Genomic DNA, 23,264 nt, shown 5'->3' with positions numbered 1-23,264 from the left:
TCACCTTAATTTTCAGTTACTAGCTGCTTTTTCTCTACCTTTAGTTCTGAAAATGCAATTCCTGTTATTTGAGTAGAATTTTGAGCCATATCAATGTTTTTTTTTCAAAATTTAAGAAATGTATTTGCATATCTTTAAAACCTTATAAAATGGAATTGAGCAAAGTTATGAAGCTGAAAACAATTTTGTTGTACTTCAATTAAGCAGAAGATCTATTTTGCAAGGTTTCACTTTTATAACACACATATTTTTAAAGGTCATCAAAGGTCAGGGCCATCTAGAGGGAGAAGGAGTGGAGGTAGTTGCTTCAAAATACCTTCCCAAGACATACTTTTGTCTGTAGATTCATCCCTGAAAGTTTCATTTTCCTAACCTAAACCCTTTCTCAGATAGCAAGAAGTCAATTAACTAGAATTTTACCATAATTTTAAAGGTCATCAAAGGTCAGGGCCCTCTAGAGGGAGAAGGAGTGGAGGTGGGCACTTCAAAATACCTTCCTGGGACATACTTTGGTAAATTTATAGCAAACAGTATAACTGGCTTTTGTATAAAGTGAATATACCACTTGATGCCTTATTTATGCTTTTTATGAATATAATAATCACTTCTACCAGAAATTCAGATCTAAGCACTTTTTGAGCTCTTCAAAATGATAAATTTTTAATTAGAGTATAACTTATCACTCATTTTCTGTAAAATAATACTATGTTTCTCAGCACTATCTTTTCTATCAAAAAAATAATGCTACATTTTCTCAGTGCTAAAATTATTTATAACAAGGCCAGTTTAGGTTAGGTTAAATCTGTATTTCCAGTAGAAGTGATTATTATATTCATAAAGAGCTTAAAAAGGCATCAAGTGGTATATTCACTTTATACAAAAGCCAGTTGCACTGTTTGCTATAAATTTACCTATTCTTTAGCCTTTACACTCATCCCTGAGAGTTTCATTTTCCTAACCTAACCCCTTTCCAAGATACCCAAAAGTCAATCAACTAGAATTTTACCTTGGATATTTACTATGGTTATGAGCAAACAGAGCAGCATATATGAGGAGGTTGAGCAGGGCACTATCAACCTTTTACCTTCATCTATTTTCTTTGAATTTTATGATTTCAGACATGAATTTCGCCTACTTAAAATTTTATTAAATTAGAGCATGAAGTTACCAGAGCAAACTCTTTTCCCTCGCTTGTCGGTACTTTTAAACAGCTTGCTATTACATATTTTTGAGAACACCATCTAGATTTTTCATATGTAAAACATGGATTTTCAAGAGGCTCTTTCCGAATTCATTTCATTTGCTGGAAGGATAGATTCTAAAGATCATAGAAGCAAGTTCTTTCAATGGCTAAGTGAAAATATAAAGGATCTACAAAACGGTATGTTTTTTTTCCTCATTGAATTCCATCTCATATTCTTTTTTAAATTGGAAAAGATTGCTGCCTAGTTAATCTTTTGCGAGATTATAGGCAGCGCAATAGCGCTGCCTAAATAAAGAGCGATGTGGGCCAATTTTGTTATTTATTAATTTGATTATTGGTTTCAGATCAGGGCACTTCGCGTTGAGGGATTTGTCGTAAAACTTAGAAAGAGGTCATTCGTTTGGATGAAGAAAATTTCAGTAGCCTTTTCAATAGTCAAAAGTAATTGAAGGGCTACCAGCCCCCTTCCACCCAAAACCCATTAATCAAATTTTGAGATTACCATTTTGTTTGCATAGCTGAAAGGTCTGGTAATTATTAATTTGAGTAAGATAACCCCCTCCTCTGAGGGGGTCAGGGCAAGGGTAGTAAGTTATGCCCCAGGGGCATATAATGTTTTTTTAGAAGGTGCGGTCGCATGAAAATTCGAAGGGGCTCACGGGATTGGGAATCAGAAGCCTCAATGTATTTTTTAAGAGTGAAAGCGATTGAAGGGCAAGTAGCCCCCCGCGTCCTCTTTTCCTCAAATGCATCCAAACAAAATTTTGAGATAGCCATTTTGTTCAAGAAATCACCCAAAGATAACATAGCAATGTCTTAAGAGTAGACACAACCTCCCTGTGTCTCGGGGCAAGGGGGTATTTATCTGTCATGGCGAAAATGTTCAAGTTGTTCATCTAAGTAGAACCGGTTTCTCTGACACTCAATCCTGATGAAGTATACCAAAATAAGATGAAAATATAATATTTCACTAACAAAATTATATTATCTGTTATAGGATAGGTTAGGAAAAGTCTAATTGCCTCTTTGTCAGTCCTTGCAAATCCTAAATTTTCATTTTAACATCCATGATCAGGCACTATTTTCAATTAGTACATGTTGCAAACTAAACGAATTTCATACTTGATCAGAAAAACCAATTCTACTTAGATGAACAACTTAAGTTTTGTAGCTATAACAGTTAATTACCAGCAAGGGTTGTAAGTTATGCCCTGGGGGCATGTAAGGTTTGTTATGGGAGGGATGGTTTGAAAAACTTCAGAGGATGCTCATTTGATTAGAAATGTAATGTTCTGGTTCTCTTTTAAGAGTCAAAAGTGATGGAGGGCAAATACCCCCCCTCCCACGCCTTCTTTTCCCCAAACATATCCAATCGAAATTTTGAGATTGTCATTTTGTTTGCAATAGTCCAAAGAACATACAACACTGCCTCCAAGGTGGACATAGTCCCCATAGCCCAGGGGCAAGAGTTGTGATTATGCCCTTGGGCGTGTAAGGTTTTTATGGAACAGGTGGCTGTACAAACTTTGGGTGTGGCTCATTTGATTGGAATTTGGAAGTTCTAGTGCCCTTTTTAAGAATCAAAAATGAATGGAGGGCAACCAGCCCACCTTCAAGCCCATCATTTTCCTAAACACTTCCAATAAAAATTTTAATAGAGCTATTTTGCTCGTCTTTGTTGAAAGTTCCAGTGATTATGACTTTGAGGGTGTGAACATCCCCACAGTCCCTGGTGCAATGGGTGTAAGCTAGACAGTGTATTCATTGTTTACAAATAGCATATGTTATTGTGGAAGGTATGCATGTTTGACGTTTATTTTCCAAAATAGACGAAGGGCATTCAGGTGAGCCTTTCAAGGAATGTTGAGGGAAATTTTCAACTAAATCAAATGACACTATGTGCATGCACATTGTCAAATGAGTGTATCTCAAGAATGGATTTGGGTATAAAGTTGAAACTTTCAGAGAATGCGTAAAAGGGATATCATTTGATATAAAGGCAATATGTAAACGCTACTACTTCTATCACTGCTAAATTTACTGCTACTACTTCAACAGCTAGTTCTATTGCAACTACTTGCAAGGCCAAGAGCACCAAGATGAAAATTTCAAGAAGCCGATGAATCTAAAGGTTATCAAGAGGACGTATCAGCAGTGTTATGGCATTAGGTAATTGTAATAAGTTGAATCAACAACCTCATGTTGAATGTAACAAGTTAATACTACTACTACTAAAACTACTGCTTCTGTAGCGATTACGACCAATGCTGAGGATTTTAAAATGAACATTTGGGAAAACATTGAGGGAAAAGTTGAACTAAATCAGAGATTTACTCAATGCAAACAGATTGCTGATAGAGCTGTTTCAGCAATTTTTCGAACGGCTTACCATATCAAGATGAAACTTCTGGGGCATCATGTGTGGGATGTTCAAATGACCAAAAGGCAACATGTAACTGCTATAACTGCTATGAATACTGCTGCTACTACTGTTACTACTACTACTAATATAGTACTACTACTGCTACTAGTGCTTCTACTACTATCGCTACTGCTATGATACTAGCAGTATTAAGGCCAAGCGTATGAAGGTGAAAATTTGACAGGGAGGGGGGGAATCTTAAATAAATAAAAACACAGCATATATGCTGATTGTCAAAAGGGCGTGTCTCAAGAAAGGGGTTGGGTATTAAATTGGAGCTCTCAGAGAATGCTTAAGGCGGAAGATCAATTGACTAAACGATAATATTTGCATGCTACTGTTGTCATTACTAGAACTGCAACTTCTACACTTCTACTAAACTACTCTAACTACTTGTAAGGTCGTGCTCGTAACTATTAATACGAAAAGGATGTCAAAAGTGCACATAATATTTACTACTACTACTTCTATCGCAACTTCTTATGTGCAAAAATCATGAGGAATATCAAAAGAAAGGGGAGGGAGGCTCTGAACTATGGAGGAAAGAAATTTGTTCAGATCATTAGCTGTAACTGAGGGGTATTTTTGTACATGCAAATCTATATTATTACGCGTTTTTGTGGATTTTTTTATTCTACTATGCCATTGTTTTGGATTAGTAGAAAATTAGCCTTTGACTTTGTATTTATAATTGGGAGAAGCAGATTTACGAATTTATTTTTTTGTGTATTTACACAGTGAGTTAGCTTCGGATATTTTACCATTCTTGAGTAGAATCATTTTAATTCTAATTAGCTTTTTCAGTTGGCTAGTAATGTACGGTTTGTCTTCAAAAAGTGTTTTTACTTCTTTCTCAGGGAAGGAATCCAAGTATTTTGTTTTGATCAGATTTGCGAAGTAAGAGATGTTAACATTAATGTCATTGTCCCCCTTGAGAGCCAGCCAGTTTTCATTAGTAATCTAAGATCCAAATTCAAAGAGGCCAACATTGGAAATTGGGCGATAAGAGAATTCAGTAACGGGAAAAGTATGATTAAAGCTGGAGAGAGGTATCATTAATAAACAAAAATGGTAGCTTCCCCTAACAGGGCAAAGGGACGGGTGGGCTATAAAAAGCGTGCATATTCGTGCAAATCAAATCAAGGGTAGAATTTCGTTTGGTTGTTGGTATTTTTACTATCTGTTTTGAATTGAGGGAAGTACAAAGGGAATTTAACTCCAGATCATTAGCATCACCTGCTAGGAAAATAATGGTGTTCGGGAATTTGCAGAGGACAAAGTCGGTATTACTATGCAGTTCCTGGCAGAATCGCTGTCTTTGTTCAGCATTTTGATTTGGAGAGTAATAAAATTTGCAAAACACTCAACTTAAAAGGATGTGGTAAAACTCTGGGTCTTACACTTATCCAAATGATTTCATCATGATTTGAAAAGTGGGGAGTATGCATTGATTTGGGTAAAAGATAATTACCTACAAATAATACTATTCCACCTCCCTTTTTTACCTATGGTATGGTCATGAGGGCCAACTTTTACGAATTGGGAGGGGTTGTCAATTTTCAGTTATTCATGAGGCTCTGTGCTTGGATCTCTGTTACGGTAATTAAATTAATTTTGTGTACTTGAGAGAATATTTCTAGTTCGATGAATCTTTTGAAATTCAGGCTTTCGGCGTTCATAATGAGAAACTATAGGAAAGTAAACTGGATACTAAAGCGAATAGTTTTTTGTGTGTTATTTGTGGGAGCCAGAAGGGAGTGGGGAGAACGTGGATCTGAGGGAGGAGAGCCATCTATTTCGGGATGAAGACTGAGGTTCATTTGAGAAGCATGATTAAAAAGAGGGATTGGAGCGGGTCTGAGAGATTAGGAGGACAGTGGATAATTTACGGGGATATTATGAACATCGTAGGGAACTACAGTAGAATAGAAATAATCTGTTAAGCGGCTGTTACCTGGTGATTGCCATGGTGGGAACGGTGATTCCACTCCGTCGCAATATTCGATGGTTTGTGAGAGAGAAGGGAGGGTATAAGGCCACATTCTGTATGAGGGGAGGAAATACGACTTTTTTATGAAGGGGAAGGTAGCAAAGGGAATGTTGTTTGTAAAAATAGGAGAAGGAGGGGTGGGTACTGGTGTTTTTAAGAGGCTAGGTAGGTAGTATAGGAACGAGCAGAATATTTCTTGTTCAGGGGTTCGGGACGAGAGTTGTTTAAAAGAGCGGGGGGTTGGTAATTGGGAAGGGTTTTTTTATTGTTGAGCTAAGTTCAACGAACTTTGATGGGTGATTTTTGCTTTGGTGCGGTACACTGAAAAAGAACGGCTAAAGGGAGGGGAATGATTCCTTCAATTTTTTTTTCTTTTACAGACTGGTTTAATTTTCTTCCTAGGGGTAGATAAAAAAAAGGGGGGAACCTTAACATGAGCTTTAATGAAACCAAACCAACGATCATGTGAAAAATGTTACAAATATTAACATGCTTAAAATTGCACTCAAGCATACTACAATTGCGTAAGAGGCAGAATTTATATAAATCTAAGAAATTGCAACGACTAGCTCTACAATTACCACAATAATTCTTTGCATATGTTCGAGGAAATATCAATTTCGGTAAGATTAGGGTTTGTAGGGTGATTTTCTTTCTCGTGGTTGTGAGCAGCTGTTATAATTGTACTTCTCTGTAGGGATGTTTGTTTTTTCTTTTCCTGTTTTCCTTTAGGGTCAGGGTTTCAAGAGCAATTTAAAATTATATCTCTATCAGAGGCACCATTTTACGAAAATGCTTGGGGAGAGGGTAAGAGGTCATCAATTTATTTGAGTGTAGATACAAAAATGTTATCTTACAAAATAGAGGGTGTGGAGCTAGTTTCTTTTTCTTGATTTTTTAACTGGAAATACCAAAAAAGGTTTTTTTTTAATCTTGTCAGCATTCAGTGATATATCTGGATACCAAGCATTTAAAAGGGAGAAGTAGTTCTAAGCTGTACCATTTTTTCAATGAAAATACCAAAAAAATTAGTTTTAAAAATCTTAGGGATTCATTATTTTTTTCATTTTTTGTTTCAACTTCAGTTGTAAGTATTCAAGGATATGTCGGGATGCTAATCAAATAGTTCTAAACAATTTTTCAGTGATGGGTCCAGTATTTTGGCAAAAGTGATTGAGTGGCTGGCTATAGTTTCCCATTTTTCTTCTCTTTTTTTTCACCATTTCTGAAACTTTTACTAAACCGACGCAACAAAACCGACTTAGAAGCACTTTAACTGGCCGGCTGAAAATAATTCGCAAAGCGCTCAATAGTCTTACTGGCTATGAAATCAATCAACTTTACAGCACGATTTTAGTTCTGTAGGAAACTCAAGAAAGCTTAGTTTTCAGTAAAGCGCTAGTTTTTCATGATTCTACAAATATAGAGAAATTTCCCGAGCCAGCTTAATTAAAACAGTTTATTATTCCTGAATCAACTATAAGCAGCAATTTTTTATCATTAGGTCGTTTTTAAGCCCGTTTTTAAACTTTTTACTTCTTTGGGCTACGGTTTCGCTATTTACTAGTTTTAAGTAGGTACTGCAATCTCTCTCCTCTCTCTCTCTCTCTCTCTCTCTCTCTCTCTCTCTCTCTCTCTCTCTCTCTCTCTCTCTCTCTCTCTCTCTCCTCTCTCTCTCTCTCTCTCTCTCTTCTCTCTCTCCTCTTCTCTCTCTCTTCTCTCTCTCTCTCTCTCTCTCTCTCTCTCTCTCTCTCTCTCTCTCTCTCTCTCTCTCTCTCTCTCTCTCTCTCTCTCTCTCTCTCTCTCTCTCTCTCTCTCTCTTCTCTCCTCTCTCTCTCTCTCTCTCTCTCTCTCTCTCTCTCTCTCTCTCTCTCTCTCCCTCTCTCTCTTTCCCTTTTCTCTCAAGAAAATTTATTTGTACCTTTGCATTATTTGTTGGTTTATTTCTTTTGCAGACGAAAGTGAGGCTTTTAGTGGAACTATTAATGTTGAAGTGGAGCTCAAAGCATTGCCGCAGAACTAAGAAAAACGTCTACCATTGGATGCCACACTTTCCTCCGAAACCATTATATGTCCCTTGGTTGGTCCAGTAAGTTTTGTCATTAATTAATATAAAAGAAATACTACAGTTCACTGAAATTTCCTAGTACTTTTGACAATGTAATTCATTCAAATGCTTTGTTATCTCTAACAGCGTCAGGTGTTAACCTTCCTATTGTTTCCGTGCTTAAGTAATGGTACACTAATTCTTCAGTTAGGGTGAAGTGGGATGGTACTGTAGGGGAGTATATTCCTGTTAAAAAAGGCGTTAGGCAAGGTGCCGTGTTATCCCCGAGAATATTTAAGTGTGTTTTAGCTTCGTGTCTCCGACGTCTTCAACGTCATTTTTTTACAATGATAATTTAGGTATTAGTCACGTTGCTTATGCTAATGATGTTCTGCTTCTTAGCTGGATAAAACATAGTCTAATTACCAACTTTGACCGGCTTTCAGCCGCACTATCCACAGTAGGCCTTTCAGTCAATGCCTCCAAATGTGATTTTTTTTGTTTTGGGAGTCCTCCACCAGCATCACCTCTTTGCTTGGGTTCTTCAACTATACCATGCTCAGCAAGTATTAAATGGTTGGGTCTTTCTTTTTCCATGTCATTTCCGTCTACTTGCTCCGCTATTACGTCCAGTGTGCTGAAAAGTATGCGGGTTGGTTACGGAAAAATTCACCAAATCGTGGTCGGTATAACCGAAAAGGACTCTGCCGTCTTTATTCTAGTTTTTGTACCCCTGCTGTTTTTTATCTTTCTGGTTTTGCTTTCCTCCTTCGCAAGAAGGATACAAAGAAAATACGTTCAGGATATTTTAAGTATTGTAAGTATTTGCTGCGTCTGCCTCGGTGGTGTCAGAACCATACAGTCGTTTCTAAATTTGACATCATTGATGCGCCCTTGCGACTGAAACAATTATCTACAGATATATCTTTTAAAACTCAGCAAATGATTGGTGTTTTTGACCCTCTTTTGTCATTTTTTTGAATTGAGGTAATTTATTTTTGTTGTAGAATTGTATGTTTATGATTGTTTTTTCTTTTTCTTTTTTTTGTGTTTACTCCACAGTTTTATGTATTTTATGGGTTATAAATAAAATTAATTAATTTTTTTTCATTATTTACTTGTTGACTCACCATTCTAATTCTAGAATTCAGACTGCAATGCTACAAACACGATTCACGTTGATGCCTTCTTGTACGATGATGATTTACTTGATTCTTTAGTAGAAGACGGAAAACTCTCAAGGTCCTATTGTAAGGATTGTGGATCAAAGAACACATCACCCTTAAGTAAGGATTTTTAGTTGTAAATCATTGCCAAAGTTTTAATATTGCTGAAGATCTAAGAATACCCCAGACAGAGTATGATAGTAATTAGACTGGCTTTGTTATAAAAAAAAAGTATGGAGAGTGGCTCTGAATGGTGCTTATGTCTAGAACTTTTCTTGCTGTCTACCCTGTGTACGGAAACGTATGTTTCCTATGTACTTCTTTGCATGTCAGATAATTCAAACAGATGTGCTTTTTTTCCATATTACTCACTTTATTTAAGTATATTTCCTGTTAGGCACTTCTTGGCGTAGAGAGTGACATCTGGATCCTCTCTCTACTTTGATCCATGGCGGTCGGATGTCTTTTTCAAGTCTGATGTTTTCCATGGTGAGGAACTTAACCATCCTATCGGGCCATTTTTTGTCCGACTTCCGGGCGTTACCAGCTGGCTTTGATAAGTTGGAAGTTGTAGATGATCTCTGTGGGTTGGTGTGAATTATAAGCAGGTGCCCCAACTATAGAGCTCTTCTTGTTGTTGAAACGAAAACCGAGACTCCTTAGTGAGGTGGAGCAAGTTCTTGTTGTTGACGAAGTCAGGACTATCACCTACCCTCAACCCTCCTCGGGCTCTCTGATTTGAATACATCGGTGGTCTTGAGAGTCACGGCTGATGTTTGCCTTATCCCAGCTCCGTAAAGCATCAGAACCGTCATGGACATATTGATTCAGACCGTTAGACATAGGCTCATCTTTTTTCTCCAACCGGCTTGCAACTTACTTGGTATGAACACTGGGTAAAACAGACCTATAAGAATAAAGCTTTTTTGGAAAAAATTGGATTGTATTTATTCACGAGACCACATAATGGTGCAAAAATTGTTCTTCTTTGATCAAAGAATCTGGCTGTATTGATTCGTGTCGCCTGATTTTTTTTTTTTTTTTTTTTTATTATTTATTTATTTTTATATTCTCTTAAGATGGCGAGCATAACATTAAAATATTCAGAATATTCTTAAAAGAAAATGGATATTAAGATACGTGTATATTCCATGGCGTCCAGAGGATGGAGATTAGGATGGCTCTGGTCCCACTGAACACTATAATTTTTCAGTTTTTTCCTCCGTATGATTGCAAAACTCCACTATGATTTAATGCTGCATTTTCTTTCAAAATCCCTCTTCTTTTTGGGAGTTTTTTTCTCCTTTTTCGAAAGTTTGAGAAATTTTCTCAGGCGAATAACTTTCGATGGATACAATATTTTTTTTTCTGTTTTAGATTGTTGATAAGTATTAACACAATTCGTCATTTACTTAGAGCTTGTTTCCACGAACTCTTTCATAGGACAACAAATATGTACTTCAATGAATGTGTGCTTTACGTGATTTGCCATTACAAAAAAAGAACAAAATTTACTCAACATTTGTGGAATAAAAGAGGACATCCCAGTTCAAAGCAAATAAGTATAAATATGGAGCAAAACACCAATGAAGGCATATAATACAAATTAATGATACAATTAAATTTGCATTTGAGAAAATATTCCAAGTTGATATCATTTAAAATGCAGCCGTTACTCTTTACTATCTTCTGGAAAAATGCTGTTTCATTAGACGAGTTAATCCTCAATCATTAGTATGCCAATTCGGAGGTTATTTTGAAGTTTCATTGCTAAAATTGCAAGTAAATTTTTCTGTTCGTTTTCTATCGTAATTCAATTGTTCTGTTCGTTTTCTAAATTAATGCTTTCTGTATCGCTGCCTACATGGAAATTAATGTAGATAACTTGCTGATGATGAACACTGTATATGTGTTCGAAATATCCAGTTAAATAATTTTATATCTATTCACTGTCAATAAAAAGGTTTCATCCCTATTTTGAACTGTTTTACTTTGGAAATTATTGTACTAACAGAAACAAAATGGGAGAAAAATTTTTTAAAGTAAAGGTCACCGCCTACGAGTATTTCTTGAAGATAGCCTAGATGTAAGTATTTTGATTAATTATCAGCTGTAATCTTTTTCAGATTTTGTTTCACATTCCGCATCCATACCTCGCCTTAGAGTAATTTTCCAAGAGATTTTGCCAGACCTAACGGGAAAAGTAGTTTTGGATATTGGATCAAGACTCGGACCTGTTCTATACGGGGTATGTAAATAATTTCACTGTTCCCATGCGTTAGACGACAATGATATATCTGTCGATATTTAGTTGACTGACCTGGATCAAAGTCTATAATGTTACGAACAACAAAATATAAAACAATGAGAAATTATTCGAAGGCAGTGAAAAATTTCCTAAATTAATTGTTTTGGTTCTATATCTAAGAGCCCTCATTTATCGAATCACTGATAAATATTGAATAAATAGTTGTTGGTGTGGCGCGAAGCACCACACCAACAGCAGTTTAGATGACGCGTCATCTAACCTAACCTACCGTGTGAAGGTTAGGTTATACGTTTCCGAAACAAACTTCCAAAATACACTTGAAAACACCAACCACCAATCCAGCTAAACCACGAAAGAGCACAACTAAACATCATAAACCTTACGTTTCAAACGAAGAATTTCCAAAATACACTTGGAAGCACCAACAAAGTTAAAACTTCCAACAAAGCGAAGACCTCTAAAATACACTTGGAAACATCAGCAACGCTAACACAGAGATGATAAATCACAAAACAACATTACTAAACATTCACGTTCCAAACGAAAATCTCCCAAATACACTTTGAAACACAAAGAAGGCTAACAAAGATAAGCTAAACCACGAAACAACAGAACTAAACAACTTCTTTCAAAAATTCTTTAGAACACTAACAAAGCCAACAAAGACAAGCTTTACCTTGAAATAGCCAAACTAAACGTCCCAAATCATACGTTTCAGACGAACAACTTCTATAACTGATTTGCAACAAGCCAACGTAGACAAGAAAGATCAAAAACAGCCAAAGTGGATATCTAAGTCATATATTTCAAACAAAAATTTCCAAAATATACTTGGAAACATCGCCACAGCTGAAACAGACAAGCTAAGCCATGAAACAGAAGAACTAAACAATTTTCAAAATACTCTTTGAAACATCAACAGTGCTAACACTGACAAGCTAAACCACGAAAGAGCACAGCTAAGCAGCCTAAATTTTACATTTCAAACGAAAAACTTCCAAAATCCACTTTGATGCACCAACAAAGCTGACACAGACAAGCTAAACTTTGAAACAAGATAAGTAAACATCCTAAATAATATGTTTCAAGCGAAAACTTTCAAAATACACTTGGAAACGTCCACAACGCTAACATAGATAAACTAAACCACGAAACAACACAAAACAACCTAAATCTTACGTTTCAAACGAGAATTTTCAATTAAGGCTTGGAAACACTAGCAACGCTATCACAGACAAGCTAAACTACGAAATAGCAAAACAAAACAATCTCTTCCAAAATACTCTTGAAATACCAACAAGCTAACGCAGACAAGCTAAAGCTTTAAACAACACAACTAAACATCTTAAATCAACGTTTCAAGCGAAAACTTTCAAAATACACTTGGAAACATCAACAAAGCTAACACGAACAAGCTAAATCACGACACTGCACAACAAAACACCCTAATTCATTCATTACGAACGAAAAACATCCCCGATAAACTTGGAAACACCAACAAATCTAATAAAGACAAACTAAAGCACGAAAGAGGACGATTAACCATCTTAAATCATACTTTTCAGACGAACATTTTTCAAAATACCGCTTTACAAATAACGATTATTATCGATAGCTTTAATAGATACAACTTTAGTAGTACTCTTTCTTTTCACTTTCTCTTCTTTTGTTAAGATGCGATTAGAAGGCATTGTCGTTTACAGCATGAACCTTATTATTTAAGAAAAAACAAATTTAAAACCAAATTTGCGTGCAACATTCTTCTTTATGTTTGTACATGTGGATCAGGAGATTTAAATACAAGTTAAATGTCAGAAGACTATTTAATCCAAGAGTTCCTCTTTTTTCTTTCTTTTTTCTCATTTTAGCTAGATTATCTGTTCCAGGCTTACTATTACTCCAATGCAGCTAGGATTATCGGGATTGAGATCAATCAAGAATTTGTACAATTGCAAAGCCAAGTGGTGCAAGGCAAAGGGTTTACGGTAAGTTTCAATCGATTATGTAGTTAAGGAAAGAATTAACGTAGAATTTTAAGCTAAAAGTATTCATTCGTAAAAGTTTAAACTAATTATTATAATTCTATAAAAGAGGAGTTTATTTATTTTATTGACTCTCCCTTATTTTGTTGCGCATTAACTAACTAATAATTTTGCTAAGGCTTTCAAAACAGGGAACGTTCTTGTTAATGAATACTAAAACCAACATAGGAAATAGATGCAGCTTCAGACGAGAAATTGTTAATAGCTGCAATTTGGTGGTTAATAAGCTGCATGGTGCTGTACGGCTGAGCTTGAGTTGTTGTTTAAGCTTCCTATACACGAAGCTTTATTAAACGAGTTTTATTATGCTTATTCTAATGTAAATTTTTTTATCTCATCCTAGTCTAACCAGTGACCAAAAATATGTTAATTTTTTGCAATGTTTGCACAGCTCAACTAGTTGTTTTTTTGTTATTAAATAAAAAAACAAGTTGTTTTTAACTGAAAGTAAGGAGTGACATTAAAACTTAACGAACAGAAATTGCTCCGTCTATAAAAGGGGCTGTTCCCTCCTCAACCCCTCGCTCTTTACGCTAAAGTTTGACTCCTTCTCTCAAGTCTACTTTTTAAAACAGTAAAAAACTTTAGCGTAAAGAGTGGGGCGTTGAGGAGGGAACAGCCTCTTTCATATAGAGAGTAGTTTCTGTTCGTTTTAAGTTTTAATGTCGCTCCTTACTTTCAGTTAAAAAAACTTGTTTTTTTATTTAATTTCTGAACGTTTTTGAATGAATCTTTTTTTTTTATTTTGGCTCCCCGCACATGAATAATTAAAACGAGATTTGCATATTAATTTATTTTTTGGCTAAATGGCTTTCTCATAGTTTTGATCGGACGATTTTGAGAAAAAAAGGAGAAGGGGAGTAGGACTTCCACTTTTTTGTGTACTTAAAAAGGCAACTAGAACTTTTAATTTTTCTCGAACGTTTTAATTAGTAAAAATATACGTAACTTACGAATTAACTTACGTAACAAACTTCTATTTTCATATGTTTTTACTACGTATATAAGGGGGTTCTCCCCCTCATCAATACCTCGCTCTTTACACTAGAGCTGAAATTTTGTCCTAATTCCTTAGAAATAACCCCTGAATCACAAAGGCCGTAGAATAAATAGTTGAAATTAATAAAATTATTTTAGAGTAAAGAGGGAGGAATTAGGAGGAGTGAACCCCTCATATGTGCAATAATTTCTGTTCGTTTTAAGTTATATTGCTGCTCCCTACTTTCAGTTGAAAAAAACTTCTTCATATTTATTATTTCATTGTTTTTAAAAATTGCTAAAAAAAAAATCCTTCACCCCCTTCATGGAAGTTCTCTTCACCCATGACAATTCCTCCATGGAAAATTCCCCCCGAAGAACCACCTCCTCTCAACCCCCCCACCACCACCACCAAAAAATCCCTGAAAGCGTCTGCACACTTCCCAATATCCATTACTGTATGTAAATACTGGTCAAAGTTTGTAACTTGCAGCCCCTGAATGGCTATCTCAGAATTTTGATCCTGTGACTTTGGGAAAAAATTTAGCGTGGGAGGGGGCCTAGGTTCCCTCCAATTTTTTTGTCCCTTAAAAAGGGAACTAGAACTTTTCATTTTCATTAGAATGAGCCCTCTTGCGACATTCTAGGAAAAGTGGGTTGATACGATCACCCCAGGAAAAAAAACAAACATGCATCCGTGATCTGTCTTGTGGCAAAAAATACAAAAATTCCATATTTTTGTAGATACGAGCTTGAAACTTCTATAGTAGGGTTCTCTGATTCGCTGAATCTGATGGTGTTTCCGCTTATTTTCTAAAATAAGGCAAATTTTCTCAGACTCGCGAAATTCTAGGACCACTGGGTCGATACGATAACCCCTGGGGAAAAAACAACAAAAAAAATAAAACGCATCCATGATTTGTCTTCTGGCAAAAAAATGCGAAATTCCACATTTTTGTAGATAGGAGCTTGAAACTTCTACAGTCAGGTTCTCTGATACGCTGAATCTGATGGTGTGATTTTCATTAAGATTGTATGACTTTTAGGGGGTGTTGTCCCCTATTTTCTAAAATGAGGCAAATTTTCTCAGGCTCGTAACTTTTGATGGGTAAGACTAAACTTGATGAAATTTATATATTTAAAATCAGCGTTAAAATGCGATTCTTTTGATGTAACTATTGGTATCAAATCCTTTTTTTAGAGTTTCGTTTACTATTGAGCCGGATCCCTCCTTTCTACAGTTTGTTACCACGAACTGTTTAATACATTCTTATTTCGATCCGATTTCGCTTTAAAACAATAAATTTCGGGTTACTGTTGACCGAGATTCGTCCTTTACTAGATTGCAGTTTGTTGCAGTTTACAACGTCCTTTTTCTATCAATCAATCTCAAAAATTAACAAACTAAATTTATAATTTCAACCGATTGTTCTTCAGTTAATGCTCCTCCGAGTAATTCTTCACATAGTTTTATTCGATATTCTTTCATAAACCTTCTAATGTCTGTCCTGTAACATTCTGTGCGGACACAATGGATGATGAGGTGTGCTAAGGTCTCTATCTGACCACAATAGGTGCAATTCGGATCTTCTCCATAGAAACGAGAAAGATATGATCTTGTAGCTGCATGTTGTGACCTAAGTCGAAATGCAATTTTTCCTTCTTCTCTTGATAAACTTTCATATAACTTATTTTCAAATTTCCTTCTAGTCTTCTTTGTAATCAAAAGATTTCTAGAGAGATTTCTATTTTCTTCAAAGCTAAACTGTTTTATCTGCTGTATTATGTTTTCTATCTGGAATACTATTGTTGGTGTCGTTGTTTGCATTATTTGCATGTCTGCACTGGCGGCCATTTTAGCTGCTAAATCAGCTTGTTCATTACCCTCGATTTTCCTCTGACCACGTATCCAATGAAGCGATAGCTTTAATCCTTTAGAAAGCAGTTGTTGGATGGCTACAAAGCATGGAATCACTTCTCTTGATTGATTCGCTCCATCACTGAATTCTTTTAAACATGAAACAGCACTTTTAGAGTCTGTACGTATTCTAACTTGATCCCGCGTTGTAATTTTTTATATACTTATGATACTGCTTGTCGTATAGCAAACACTTCAGCGTCGAAAATTGACATTTTTACATGGAGACGGTAAAGTTCTTTGACATTCCACATTGGTATCCAAAACGTAGCTCCGACCTTGTCACTTTTTGAAGCATCAGTAAAGACGTCCATGGCTTCCGGGTAGGTCATTCTTTTCTCCATTGTGAATGATTGATTATAATCCAATCCATCCCAATTTTCAAAATCACAAAAGCATGAAACTTTTTGAATCGCCCATATTGGCGTGATATTTAGATTGGGTACTTCCAGTGCTAGGTTTAAATTTACCTGTAATCCTAAATTTTCTTCTAAATGCAAAGCTTTAATAATTCCATGCTGTTCCTTTGAGAAAATCCATAGTCTTTTTCTTTTAAGTATCGTAGATTTAAATGGGTGGTTGTGATCTGATGTCCAAAGCTTTTTCAAGTATTTCAATGAACGCACATTGCTTCTCACTTCCAAACTTTCCAATCATCTTTCTGATTCTAAGAATGGCATAGGTGTTATTTTACGTGCTCCAAATGAAACTCTTATGGCACTGTATTGTACTGTGTCCAATAGCCTCAATGCAGACGGGCTGGCAGCCTCATACACCAATGAAGCATACTCTAGTTTTGATCTTATGTATTTGATATAAAATTCCAAAAGAAAGTCTGGTTTGGGACCCCATCTTGTTGCTGATGTCATTCGCATAATATTGAGTCTCTTCAAGCATGAGATCTTGAGTTGCTGTATGTGTGGTCTGAATGATAGGTTCTTGTCGAATATGCAACCAAGCCATTTAAATTCACCCACAATTTTAAATAACTTATTATTAAGGTACAGTCTGGGCGATGTTGTATTTCTCTTCCTTGTAATCATTCATGATTTTAGATTTTTCAGGAGAAAATCGGACACAGTTTTCTTGGGACCACCTTTGGACTTGATCAAGGATTATTTGTAACTGTGTTGTTGCTTCATTCACATTATCTGCAATAACCCATATACCATTGTCATCTGCAAATATACCTGCTCCATTTTCTCCTTCATCTACAGGGAAATCATATTCACTTAGATTGTAGTAATCAGGTCCTAGCACTGAGCCTTGTGGCACTCCTCTTCTTCTTAATACTTTACTTTGGGAATAGCAACTTCCAACTTTGATTTTAACTTCTCTTCCTTCTAAAAAAGAGTCCGAAAATTCTAGGAGCTGACCTTTAACTTCAACAGCCATTATTGCTTCTAATATATGACGGTGGACCATACTTTCAAAAGCTGATACTACATCCAAAAATGCCATCAGTAAAACTTTTTTGTTTTCTAAAGCATAAATAAATAATGTTTTCTACAGCATCATTCATGAACATCAGCATCACATCCTCTGTATTTCTATTACGTCTAAATCCACACTGTATATTCTTGAGTCCTCTATTCAATTCAATCACTTGGTTCATTCTCTGTTTCACCAATCGTTCATAAAATTTTCCTAGCACAGGTAGTAAAGTTATTGTTCTATAATTCTCTAGTTTACTTTTATCTTTGCCCACTGTCGGTATCAAAACAACTACTCCATCCTTCCAGATTTTTGGAAACTGTCCTTCATTCCACAACTCATTTATGATATTTAATAAAGCAGCAACCCAGTTTTTTGGCAGGGCCTTCACAAATTGGGGGAAAATCATAAAATCATATCTTCTCCAGGAGCAGTGAGTGGTAGATGATTGATAACTTTCTCAATTTCTTGTGTAAGAAAAGGTTGATTATAAGCTATAGATCGATGACTTTTGGAAAATCTCTTAACTTTAGCTTTCACTTCTATTTCACAGTCACTTAATGGATCAGGTACTCCAATGATACTGTCAAGTAGGGATACAGCTGCTTCAGCTATTTCTTGATCGGTAACTAGGATGGAATTCTTGTATGTTATTGGAGGATTTGTTTGATCTTCACGACTTCCACTAATCAGACTCTTAACTGTTGAGTAGACTCTTGATTCAGGGACTCTAAAATCTAACTTATTGAGGAAATTAATCCAGCTTTCTCGTTTAGCAGCAATTACTGTTTTCTTAAATTCAGCAGCCTTCCGTTGGTACTCTACATATCCATGAAAGGCGTTCATAATTGGACTTCGCATCTTTGTGCGTATTAATTTTGGGAACAACTTTATCCACAACATCCATTTACACCGTTTGAAATATCTTAATCTTTTCTTCTGATGAAGACACCTCCTTTAACTGCTCCTCGATATGGACATTTTCTAATGCAGTTGAGAAAGTTTTCCAATCAGTCTTCTTCAATTTGAACTTGTGTGCTATGTTATTGGTGGCTTGTATATTATTACAACCATTTAACTCAATCATCACTGGAAGATGGTCACTATATAGTATTGTATTCTTTAAAGATGTCACCTTTGTAGTAGGAGCAATATGTGGGGATTATTTATTGGCAATAATGTCCATTCAGATAACTTTCAGAAGGTTGTAATTTGGTTCCTTATCTGGTTCAGAGACTAGTGAAAAATCATTCCTTAATATACTAATTCAAGGGAAAAGACAATTAAAAGGAAAATTCCAATTCTTCCAGTGGGAAGAATTGTAGCTCAGCCTTCTTTGAGATGATTCTAGCAGCTCTGTTAGGGGTAAGAGATAAAAAAACATATCTTTGTTTGAAATCTACAGAGCTTATTGAAATATTCCGCAATGAATTTTAGGCCGTATTTATTGCTATTAAGTTGGTTGATGTCATGGTCTACTAGTTTCATTTTAATATTAAAACTAAACAATCCGGTATGTGATTGTTAACGTTCTCTAGGCTATTTTTATATTAAATATGCTATTCTAGGATAGAATTGAAGTTATTCATGGAGATATATGCCAGCGAGCCGACATTTTAAAAGCAGCTAATGTGATTGTCCTCAATAACGTTTTTGAATTTTTTGTTTCGCCTGAGAACCATGTGAAAATATGGCAGTTCCTTAGGAGGGAGATAAATCCAGGGACCTTACTGGTTACTATACCGTCGCTTGAAGAGGAATTTGCTGCATTGAATGTAAGCTTTTTTTTCCTTTTCTACTAACTATGTAATTCTCTTGTGATTTTTCTTCCTTTTTTAATGTGTTCTTTTCAGCCGTAGGCTTCCATGGTCATATGCTTCCAAAAAAAGGTCAGTTAAACAAAATCCCTTCCTCTTAAAAATGTAATTATATAACACAGAAAGGCAACTGCAATTCTGAAGACGTCATTTTTTTATGTTAAAAACTTTACAAAAGTAAAAAAATAATTTTGAATGTTATTAATGACTAGTTGTTTACACTAGGAAGATTATTTGAGGATTCAAGATGAAGCGAAAAGATAGTTGATCCCAGAAGCTCAACAAAAAATACTTCTCATGTATTTTTTTTTTTTCAGAAAAGTTCTTAAAATAGGCGAACGAAACAAAATTCGGGAAAATAGATTATACTAGTGGATCGAAAGCGTTAAGTTTCAAGGTATGGACAATTAATGTCAGTTAGACGAAAATTGTCATACATCTTCTGTAATACCGCAGGCGAAACATGCAAGGGAAATTTTTTTATAGGATAGGCGCGTGTTGTACAGTTTAATTGGTTTCGCATTACCTTGAGCTCGTCGCTAACTGTCACCTGTTATTTTATTGTTAGCTTGGCACTAATTGAATTTTTTAACGGAAAATATACTTCATTTGTATTGAAGTAAAATGAGATATATCGTTATTCTAATTCTCATAGCTCATTTACCTAAACTAGTTATACTTTAAATACTATCAGAACCTTTTTTGTCGTGCCGTAATTTCTACTTCAAGGCCATGCTATTTTGAAACATTTCTATTAATATGTTAGGCGTTACATCCTACGGTTGCTAAATACATGTATTTCTTTTAATTATTTTATGTGTATTTTGTTGGCTTTTATTAATTGTTCAACTGTATCATTCATCAATTCTTTGCTTTTTGAAAAAACTATAATAGCTAGATTTTTTTTCTGTACCTTATTTCTGCCGTTATATACTGCGATTCCTATTATCATTTGAAATGGTAAAAATTTCGAAATTCAGAGTGCAATTGATTAAAGATAATTCAGAACAAAGAATTGTGTAGCTCTGAGACAACTAAATTGCCAGCTAAATTGCGAATATACCATAAAAAGGGCAGAAAAGAATAAGTTAATGCATTCTACAAAAAAAATTTATCAAGGTGCAAGCCTGGTCGTAATTAGTACAATAATTACTTATAATAATAGTACATTATTATAATAGTACAATAAGTCTATGATCTTGGCAAAGTTACAATTATTGGTTTAAAAAGCAAATGAAAAATATTAAAAAATGGAAAAAAAATGAAGTGAAATATGTTCAAATGAGTCCGTTGGAATCCAATGCCGACGACCTAGCGCACATGGGGTATAACATTCTTGTATTAACCGAGAAATTACGGCTGTTACTACAATGCCCTAAAAATATCGTATTTCCATACAGAGAAGCAATAAAAGATATACCTGTGTTGCTTCGATTAATAGTTATCGGTTTTACCAGAAAGTAATTACAACTCTCGTAGAAAAAGTGGTTTCACAGTCAGAGTCGTTACTAGCCAAAGTATTCGGGGGGAGGGGGAGAAAGAGATTTTATCGACTGAGTGGTCATTTTTTCCGACTGCTTTTTCCAACATTAACATAACGTATGTGTATGTATCGGATTAACGACGCTTCTTGACTACTAAGGTCCCTGCGTCGGCCCTGCAGTGCATTCCTGCAGCATGGTTCGATCTCTGGGTCCCGTATTACCAAGCTAAGGTCAAACTCACTGCGCCATCACAGGACACATTAACATAATATCTGTTTCGAATACAATATTTAAAATCACTGCGCGAGTCGGTAAAACTGCTGCATTTACCAACCGAGATCCAGTTTTTGATACATGTCATATCACTATTTTAATGCTATTTATTTAACCAAATGGAAAATTGTAGCACCATCTGTCAAATCACGACAGGAGTCGATAAAACTTCTGCGTTTACCGACCAAGTTCAAAATTTCTGTAGATGGCATGTTAGTATTTTCATGGTCTTTATTGAACCGAACTAAGAATTTTACCGACTTCTTTTTTACCGAGTAACCGTAAACATTTGGAGGGGCGTCATCCCATTCTCTCATACGTTACGGCCCTGCTCACGGTTGATTACTGGTTTTACAAGACTTACTGAAAATGAGCCTAATTGTTAAGATTGTTTAGGAACTAAAACACTGTCAAGGAAAATGAAATAATGTATACTTTCAGATTTTAAGATTTTTTTTCAAGTTAGTCCAGTTGTTAGTTGTTGTTTTTTGTTTGTTTTTTTATTCTTTTCCTAGTCAAGTAGGGAATGTTTTCTGTAAACAAAAAAAGTTAGCCGTAGTTTAACAAGCGCAGTCTAACTCTTGTAACAACCATTTTCAAATAGTTCATCATGTCCTAAATCAGTGATTGCTACTAACCTTTTTCCCAATATGAGCTATCTGCTACCAATAGTCTGTTTGTGGGTGTCATTCTTGTGTATACTCAATACATTTTTTTTTTTTTTTTTTTTTTTTTTTTTTTTTTTTTTTTTTTTTTTTTTTAAGGATGTCTGTTAGTGAATTTGTGTGTAGGGTTTCATAAAGGTTGATTTTTACCCATACAATCTTATAAAGTTCGGGTTTATTCTTAATGTGTTTTTTTTCTTTTAATAAAACTCTTTTATTTCTTACTTATCTAGCGAAAGCGTATTTACTCCATAAAGGTTGACTGGTTGTTACCCTGACAAATTGTTTCATTATCTCTAGCACAAAAACTACCAAACACAATTTTATGGACTTCAAATCAACGTAAAACTGTTATTCAGCTGCTCATTATACTTATTCCCTTTTTTTCTTTTACCTAAGTTCTGAAAAAGCTATGATCACAAATAGGTTCTGAGCCCTTCTTTCTACTCTCCTGAAAATTTACTCTGATGATAGGTAACCTCATTGTTTTTTTGTATGTTATTTTACGATTCCCGAGGGGCGTTAATTTACTGAAATGTATTGTTGGGAAGGATGTATTTTTTAAGTCTCGGGGGGCAAGTTTGTTGTTTTATGTTTTTTTTTTTTTTCAATGAAAATACCAAAAACTACCTTTAGTGAAAATCCCAGAAAAGGTATTTTTCAAAATCCAGGGGATGTGGGATAAAAAAGGAGCCTATTACCCCTCCCGCATTGACGTTCTTTTGACGTTGTACGACATTTAACATTTACTATGCTACGGCAAAATAATTATCATATTTGCAGACAGGAATCGTTCTTGGTAGTTGGGTAAAGCCCCTGCCCCCATGCAACCCAGGCATGATCGATGATTACGAAGAATTGGAAGTATCTGAAGTGAAACTCTATCAAGTTTTATAGTCAAGAGCTTAATGCAATTCAATTAAATACCATTTGAAAGTTCTTTAAGAGAATCAAAGAAACAAGGAGTACGCAATAAATACATAGCTTGCAATTAAAAATGGCCAGATAGACGTTGTAATTGGCAATGGCAGAACGACCGCATTTTACCAATGCTGGGTTATTTTACTCTATCTTTCAATCAAGCAGTTTTTCTAAGTTAAAGCGTATTTCTTTTGTCTCTGGCTAACCATTGTTCTTTTTACCGTATCTCGAAAAAATCATTGTCTTGTTATAGGTATCCGAAATTCAATCCATTTCTTTGTTTCAGTTAGAAAGATTATATATTGCAATATTAAACTAACAGGTAAAAGAAAAGAATAAACATAAATTAAAATAGCATAGCTATTTTCGAAGGGCTCATGCGGCCTGATCAAATAGTTCGTGGTAACAAACTTTAAGTAAGCAGCGACACTAAAAACAAATTTTGATATTAATAGATATACCAAAAGATTTGGCTTATTATGATGATTAAATAAAAAAATGACAAGTTTTTTCAACTGAAAGTAAGGAGCGACATTACAAATTAATACAAACAGAAATTATTCCGTATATGAAAGGGGTTGTCCCCTCCTCAACGCCGCGCTCTTTACGCTAAAGTTTGACTTTTTCTCGCAAC

At 35.3% G+C, this 23,264-nt stretch overlaps 2 protein-coding genes across 5 annotated transcripts in view; one reads left to right on the top strand and one right to left on the bottom strand.

The window, feature by feature from the left end:
- The window catches only part of LOC136029194 (replication protein A 32 kDa subunit-like), a 29,688-nt gene extending 28,291 nt beyond the window's left edge, over positions 1–1,397 (bottom strand). Inside the window, exon 1 of one of the 4 annotated variants that reach the window (XM_065707336.1) lies at positions 1,376–1,397. The gene's annotated coding sequence lies outside the window, so the exon portion shown is untranslated. Of the gene's footprint in view, positions 1–1,006; positions 1,323–1,375 lie in introns of those variants that run through there. The other 3 variants (XM_065707332.1, XM_065707333.1, XM_065707334.1) reach the window with 3 other exon arrangements.
- On the top strand, positions 1,264–22,649 carry LOC136029672 (uncharacterized). Its single transcript, XM_065708176.1, has 7 exons — positions 1,264–1,381; positions 7,641–7,705; positions 8,808–8,949; positions 10,956–11,077; positions 12,985–13,083; positions 19,039–19,245; positions 22,493–22,649. The coding sequence occupies exons 1-7, from the start codon at positions 1,264–1,266 to the stop codon at positions 22,604–22,606; spliced, it is 867 nt and encodes a 288-aa protein (XP_065564248.1). The 3' UTR covers positions 22,607–22,649.
- Positions 22,650–23,264: the final 615 nt, after the last annotated feature.

This window comes from Artemia franciscana, chromosome 7 (assembly GCF_032884065.1).
Source record: "Artemia franciscana chromosome 7, ASM3288406v1, whole genome shotgun sequence".
Classification (NCBI taxonomy): domain Eukaryota; kingdom Metazoa; phylum Arthropoda; class Branchiopoda; order Anostraca; family Artemiidae; genus Artemia; species Artemia franciscana.
The sequence above is the reverse complement of the archived record's forward strand: the minus strand, read 5'-3'. Positions and strand labels throughout refer to the sequence as shown.

What these genes read in the sequence shown, in the direction of transcription:
- LOC136029672 (XM_065708176.1), top strand. Translation starts at nt 1,264, where the DNA reads ATGGATTTTCAAGAGGCTCTTTCCGAATTCATTTCATTTGCTGGAAGG. An exon ending in TATAAAGGATCTACAAAACG is followed by an intron (nt 1,382 to 7,640) that starts GTATGTTTTTTT and finishes CGCAGAACTAAG; the next exon opens with AAAAACGTCTACCATTGGAT. An exon ending in TGCAAGGCAAAGGGTTTACG is followed by an intron (nt 13,084 to 19,038) that starts GTAAGTTTCAAT and finishes ATGCTATTCTAG; the next exon opens with GATAGAATTGAAGTTATTCA.